Genomic DNA, 7,726 nt, shown 5'->3' with positions numbered 1-7,726 from the left:
AACAAAAAGAGAGACTACAAAAAGTAGTTAGAGAAAAGAAACAAGTTATTTATAAAGGCAAGCCTATCAGAATTGTAGCCGATGTAGCACAAACCTCATAGGCCAGAAGGTCTTCATTGTTGGTACACAAGACTACTATTTATTTTTGTATATTTTGTATCCTGTTACTTTGCTGAATTTGTTTACTAGGAGTCTTTTGGTCCTTCTATATAAAAGATCATGTCACCTGCAAATAATGATAGTTTGACTTCTTACTCTCCTGTACATATCCTTTTTATTTTTTTCTGTTGCTGGCTGCTCTGGCTAAAGTTTTAAGTACTGTATTAAACAGGGGTGGTAAGAGTAAATTTTACATTCAGTTTTAGCCTGAACTCAATATCCCACTGTCAGAAATGGACAGGTCAACTAGACAAATAATTAACAAAAAAATACCAAAGTTGACTTTCTACAAACCAGACCAAATAGTAGCCCATAAAATATGCTTAAGTAAATGCAAAGGAATCAGAATTATCCCATGTGTACTATCAGACCATAGTGCAATGAAACTAGAAATGAGTGGCAAAAGAAACCACAGAAATTATGCAGACACATGGAAACTGAACAATACTTCTTTAATAATCAGTGGGTCTCAGAAGAAATTAAGGAAAGAATTCAACAGTTCCTACAGTCAAACAATAATGCCAGTACAATATACCCAAACCTATGGGACACAGTGAAAACAGTCCTAAGAAGGATGTTTATAGCTGTGAATACCCACACCCCAGAAACAGCAACCCTAAATAAAAAACCTTAAGATGAGCCTCAGGGTCCTAGAGAAACAAGCACAATCCAAATACAAAGCTAATATAAGGAAGGAAGTTATAAATTTCAGAGCAGAAATTAATCCAATTGAGACTAAAAAGCAATATAAATAACCAATGGATCAGTTTGTTCTTTGAAAAAAATAAAATAGACACACCTTTAGTCAGCTATACCAAAATAAAGAGAAGACCTAAATCCATGTAATTAGAAATGACAAAAGGTAAAACTACAATAGACTCTGCCAAAATCCAGATCATCAGTAACTACTTTGAGAACCTGTGCTCAAATAAAATGGAAAATTCAAAAGAAATGGGTAGATTCCTGGATATATAAGAACTATCAAAGCTTGACCAATGAGATTAAAAAATCCTGAGTGATGCAGTATTGGTGAATGAAATTGAAGTACTTAAAAAACTACCAACTAATATAAGCTCAGATCCAACATATTCTATGCTGAATTCTTTAACAATTTTAGGAAAGATCTAATACCAATACTCCTTAATCTCTTTAATGAAATAAGAAAGGAAGCAGTACTACCAAGTCATTCCTGGAAGCAAGCATTACCTTGATTGTAAAACCAGAAAAGGACTCAACCAAAAAAGAGAACTACAGGCCGATCTCTTTAATGAACATAGATGCAAAAATCCTCAGTAAGATACTAGCAAACAAAATGCAGCAAAATATTAAAAAAGTGTACATCATAACTGAATAGGCTTCATCCCAGGGATACAGGAATGATTCAACACACACAAATCAATAAATGTAATATATCACATGAGAGGAAGCAAGGACAAAAATCACACAGTCATCTCAATAAATGCAGATAAAGCACTTGACAAAATCCACCATCATTCATGATAAAAACCTTGAGGAAAGTAGATTTAGAAGTATGTTATCTCAATCTGATAAAAGCCATTTATGACAAACCAATGGCTAACATCCTATTAAAAGAAGAAAACCTGAAAGCTTTCACTCAACAATCAGGAACAAGACAGGCTGCCCAATATAACCACACTATTCAATATAGTTCTCAAAACACTACCAAAGCAATTAGACCTGAAAAAGAAATCAAAGGGAGGTAGATAGGAAAGGAAAAAATTTTATTATTATTATTATTATTACTACTAGTGGTAGTAGTAGTAGATGACATGATCCTCTATATTGTAGAAGATCTCAAAAATTCTACCAAGTGACTCCTAGAATTAATAACCAAATTCAGTAGTGTAGCAGGTTACAAAATCAACACCCAAATATCAATAGCTTTCCTGTAGACCAATAATAAACTCACTGAGAGAGAAATTACAGCAATAATACCTTTCACAATAGCATCAAATAAAATGAAATACTTAACAACCAACCTAACCAACCTAATCAAGTGAAAGATCTCTACAATGAAAACTATAATACTCTGAAAAAGGAAATCAAAGAGGATATCAGAAAATGGAAAGATGTATCCTGTTCTTGAAAAGGCAGAAAATAATATAGTCAAAATAGCTATATTTTCAAAACTGTTATACAGATTTAATGCAGTGCCAACCAAAATACCAACAGCATTCTCCAGAGAACTGTAGAAATCAATGCTAACATTCATATGGAACTGGAGGAGACCTAGAATATCAAAAGGAATTCTGGGCAGCAAGGGCAAGGCAGGGGGCATCACAATTGCAGACTTCAAGTTGTACTACAAAGGTTATAAAAACAGCATGGTACCGGCACAACAACAGACTTCTTGATCACTGGAACAGAACAGAGGATGCAGAAACAACTCCAGGCACACTCAGCTACCTAATGTTTAACAAAGGGGCCAAAAACTTTCCCTGGAGAAAATACAACCCTTAACAAATGGTGCTGGGAAACTAGCTATCCGTACTCCAAAGAGTAAACATTTTTGGCAGGTCCTCTGGACAAAGGACTAACATCTAGAACATACAAACAACTGAAAAAAATAAGATCCTCTAAATTTAAAGACCCAGTCAGAAATAGGCATCTGAAATAAATAGACACTTCTCAGAGGGAGAAATACAAATAGCCATGAAATACATAAAAAAAATGTTCAACTTCACTAGTCATTCAACAAATGTAAATTAAAACAACACCGAGATTTCATCTCCAGAAAGAATGGTTATCATCAAGAAATTAACCAATAACAAATGCTGGGAGGGCTGTGGGGGAAAAAGGAACCTTTCTCTACTGCTGGTGGGAGTGTACATTGGTACAACCAGTATGGAAATCTGGATGGAGATTCCTCAGAAAGCTAAAACTAGAGATTCCATTTGACACAATTATTCCTCTTCTTGGTATCTTCTGGAAAGAGTTAAAAGCACTATTCACATGTGTGGTTATGGCAGCACAATTTGTAATAGCTAAGTCTTGGAAACAGCCCAAATGCCCATGAACGGATGAATGAATAAAGAAGATGTGGTTATTATATACAGTGGAGTACCAGTCTGCCATAAAGAAGGATAAAGTTGAGACATTTCTAGGTAAATGGATGCACCTTGAGACCATACTTTTAAGTGAAATAAATCAAACACACACATTTAAATATCACATTGTTTCTCTTGTGTGAGAAACTGAAAGAGTAAATGCGGACCAGAATGTATACTAGATACCGAGAAGTAGGAAACAAATGTTCAAATGGGAAGGGGAACAAGGAGACTAGAACTGGGGAGAGGCCCTTTTCTTTCTGCATGTATACTGAGGGCCTCCGACAGCAGCACGAGACTGAATAGGGAGCGGTGTACCCCTGGAAGTAGAGTGGCAGGTGTATGAAGCCATGAACTGCTCCTGGCTTGTGGTATAGTGTTGGAGCGCTGCCTGGAGGAGCATTTGTCCTGCCTGTCCTGGCCAGCCCGGGGACGGATGCTGTCTCCAGCATCTTCTGTTTCTCGTACCAATGGGCCTCATGCTACCCTCCAGGTCCTCCCTGGTGGAGCTCTGTCCCTACAATGGACAGTCGTGGACCTTCTCTGCCAAGCAGCTGCACTTGTTTTCAAGCTGATGTCAGCCTCAGTGAACAACCATAGATTGTGACCAAGTCACCAGCATACACTTTTGTACATTATGCACTTAAGTGATCATCCTTAATCTTTGATGCAACAGAATCAGGCCCTAGCCTAAGGGCTTCTGATTCAGTGTTCTGGGGCAAAGCCTACGAATTTGCATTTCTATAAAGCTCTCAGTGATGCTGGTGCTGTGACTGGGAACCAAGGTATGCGCAGCTTGTAAGGCTTAGTGCTGCATCTCCCACAGACTAAGTATCAAAGGAATGATACTGATAACAGTGTCCAGGATCAGGACCAGGGGTGGAAATGTAGGGGTGGGAGAAAGAAAGTAGGAACAGCTTTGCATGGAGAGGGCTTGCCTCCCCTCACATCTCTTAGATAACTTGCAATTTCACCCTAAACTACTTCACTTCCCTACGTCTGTCAGGAAGCTGGGAGCTTGCCCTTATTTTATAGGGAGCCCTACAATTCCCTTTAGCAGACCTCACTGATTTGGTTCAGCCATGTAGTACATGCAAAATGTTTTCCAGACTCACCTTCTGTCTTAAATTTTTATCTCTCAGTAGCAAGTTGGCTCACCTATGTTGGCCTGATGTCCCCAACCCTGCTGAAAGTAGTATAGCCACATGGCTCGGAGCAGATTTCAAGGTAAACGCGGCTGTTTTCATTCAGGAAATCACTATGTTGACTGGTTGTGGGAGGTAGACCAGGTGGATGGAGGGGAAGAAGAGTTGGGGACTGAGCTTTTCTCCAGGGTTGCATAAAAAGAACCCCAAGTTGAAAGGTCCCAGGGAACAACGGGCAGGGAGGACACATGGATGCAGCCTTCTTGAAGGAGCTGGGACCTCACGCTTTGGACAACAAGAAAGGGATTCACCAGGCTCAGGAGGACTCCAGTGTTCCCAGCATGGGACTGGTTCTATAAAGCACACTGTGGAAGAGACACAAACCCTGCTTATCTAACCTGACCATCCGTCCGAGCACCAAGGCCTGGCTGTAAGATCTGAGGCCACTGAAAAAGCAGCCAGAGCAAAGGAACTTAGAAACCGCCTAGGATCCTGAGGCATTGCCGATGGGCGGGCAGTCTAAAGGCTAAATTGTCTTCTGTCCGGGGAAGTTGGAGTCAAACCTCATATCATTGGCACTGGGGTCTTCTGGTGTGTGATCTTGAAGTAGAATCCCCGCTTTCCATAAATGTTTAAGTTGAAAACTGGTATAGAATTTCTAAGGTATAATTTCTTGCTTAAGTATAAATAAGCCCAGTCAAAAACCAGTTAACCTTTAAATCCTTGTCAATGAAAGATTGTTTCTAGTTTTTTTCCAATGTGGGAACTTTAAAAATTAGTCTTTATTTCAGTTCAGAAGTCTCTTTTTTTTCTTTTTTTTAAAAAAGAGCATTTTTGTTACAATGGACTTTATTTCCTCCTCTCTCTTGTCAGTTTTGTGTCACCCTCTTCACTGTCCTGCTTAGTAACAGCTAATGAGAGAGCAAATGAATTCATGGGTGATACTGTCCCCCATGAAATACTTTCTAAATAATCTGTAGGTCAGCCCTCTACCACAAGCACTGAAAAGTCATCCACTGTACATCAGGTACTGAGTTAGACCCAGAGATACAAAGATGACAGACAGCCTCTGCCAGGGGATCACCTTTGATTTCTGCTGGTCTTGGGCAGGTTTGCCGTTATGGTTGTGGCTTCTCTCTCTCTCTTTCTTTCTTTCTTTCTTTCTTTCTTTCTTTCTTTCTTTCTTTCTTTCTTTCTTTCTTTCTTTCTTTCTTTCTATCTTTCTTTCTTTTTCTTTCTTTCCTCTCTTCCTCCTTCCTTCCTTCCTTCCTCTTCCCTCCCTTCCTTCCTTCCTTCTTTCTTTCTTTTCTTTTTTTTTTTTGTGTTGTGTTTTTGTTTTGAGACATGGTCTTGCTACATGGTTCAATCTGGTCCTGAACTCCTTATGTAGCCCAGGCTGGCCTCGAACTCCCAGTGATTCTTCTTGCCTCAGTTTCCTGGGTGCCAGGATTCAAGGACAGCCTGAACTACATAGAAAGACCGTATATCAAAAATAACAATAAAAGAATAAAAACAGAAACAAAACACCAAACACAAAAAAATGCAAAAATAAATGACCACTGGTGTGTCCTCTTTTTTTTTCCCCCTAGGGTAAAGTACATCTGAAGGAGTTTGATGACTCGGTAAACACAGAAGACAAAACCCTAAAACCATGCTCCGCACCTAGTGACCTCATTGACAAGTTGGTGGTGAATTTTGGGAATTTTCTGGAAGAGGCTTCCATAGAGGAAGCTGGAAGAAGTCAGGAAAACATTTTGGGTGTAGAAAAGAATGAGTATGTGACTGCTCCTTACAGATCTAACTTTCCCCCAGGGAAGAATTTTGAGGGGCCCCTGGTTCTCACTGAGATTCCTTCCAGAAAATCTCAACACCTATATTTGGGAATGGCAGAAGAGTTCTCAGAAACCAGAGAGGAGCTTCCCTCTTCTGGCCAAAGTTCAGGAACAGACCATCTCTGTGGGGACAGAGCACCAAATCCATATTTGAAAAATTCAGTGACAACCAGAGAGTTTCTCACACTTGAAAAACTTCCCTATCATACTAAGAAAGAAGTCTAAACGCCACCATGGTACAGACGTGTGGAACTTCAGCGTGGATGACTCTTCGCTAGAAACAATACCAAGTCCTAGCAAGCAGTGCTTCTTCATCCCTTCCCCACTCTGCCTGAGTTAAAGAATGTCTCCCCTGCCCTGAGCACCTTGTTGAGCCTGCCTTTCACACACAGAAACTTGTGCTAGAAAGAAGGGACATTTAGCCTGAGTGCTTTGTGAGGGAAAAGCCATTTCTTTTCTTTCCTTCAGATAATAAGCTCTTGCTGAGGTTTCCTAACACACTGACTTTGAAGGAAGGATCTAGGTTCTGAGCTCAAAGTACCACTGACATATCTGGCCTTCCCCAGGAATGGAGTGATGGTCACAGCCTTTGCCGGGGACACCCTCAGAGTTCCAGGAGGGACTGTGCCAGAGGACAGTTCTTTGGTTGGTACCTGGTGGTCTGGTGAGAACCTCAGCTTTCCCTCTACCCCTAAGTGGCCATGAAATCTTATTCTCATCAGCAGAGGGGTCAGAAAGTACAGCAGACTTTCTGAAAGGTGTGCCTGAGGCTCCTCATTGCCTTTGCTAAATCTCGAGTCTGTGGCAACACCCCAGGGTGTTTTGTTTTTTCAGTGCCTCAGATGGAACCAGGGTGTCATGCATTTAGGTAGGAGCTCTACCACTGAGCTACACTTCCGGCCCTTTACCCCTAGTTTGAAGGGCATTGACTGCTACTAAGCTAAGGAATGAGAGGTCTCAGTAGTGCACTGGGAGTGGACTCCAGGCTGGGCAACAGGTCTGCCCCATCTGCAGGCCATTTCCCAGCTCTTGCTGCCCTTGTGCAGGGGGTAGAAAGGCAGTAGACCAGGAAGTGGCTTTTATATGGCCCCTGACCCTTCAAACTGTCCCACAGCCCAGAAATGCTTACTGAATGCACCCTCAAAAGGGCCCTTCTCAGCAGCTGAGCAGGAGCCGGGAAGGGGCAATGCTCTGCAACTTTGCTGCCTCCTCACAAGGACTTCTGCTTCTTTGCTCCAGCAGAGCAGAGCTTGGAATAGAGAACCTTTGGGAAAAGTGCTGGTTGCAGGATTCACTTGCCGAGGTCCTGGCTCCTACCATGACCGCAGTGTGGAAGGTAACTGGGAGCCTGGGGACATCAAGGCGGATGAGGTAATGGGTGCAGGGCCCTAGATGCTATGAACCGAGCATTTCCAGCCAGAAATCTGATGGATTTTTTTTCTAGGAGAGTTTAAGAAGTTAGTAGTTGCAAGGTTGCATACACATGAGCTTCACAGTCACAAAATCAAGTGTGCAAAAACTT

The 7,726-nt window shown here is 41.2% G+C and overlaps 1 protein-coding gene across 3 annotated transcripts in view; it reads left to right on the top strand.

Moving 5' to 3' along the window:
* Il31ra (interleukin 31 receptor A) overlaps positions 1-7,670 on the top strand; it is a 105,986-nt gene extending 98,316 nt beyond the window's left edge. For all 3 annotated transcript variants that reach the window (XM_005392691.2, XM_005392690.2, XM_013518468.1), the window contains 2 exons: positions 4,370-4,454; positions 5,962-7,670. In XM_005392691.2, coding sequence (XP_005392748.1) covers positions 4,370-4,454; positions 5,962-6,429 — 553 coding nt within the window. In that variant the 3' untranslated portion in view covers positions 6,430-7,670. The remainder of the gene's footprint in view (positions 1-4,369; positions 4,455-5,961) is intronic.
* Positions 7,671-7,726: the final 56 nt, after the last annotated feature.

This window comes from Chinchilla lanigera, unplaced genomic scaffold, assembly GCF_000276665.1.
Source record: "Chinchilla lanigera isolate Chin_1 unplaced genomic scaffold, ChiLan1.0 scaffold00045, whole genome shotgun sequence".
NCBI lineage: Eukaryota > Metazoa > Chordata > Mammalia > Rodentia > Chinchillidae > Chinchilla > Chinchilla lanigera.
This window is presented reverse-complemented; position numbering and strand designations above follow the sequence as displayed.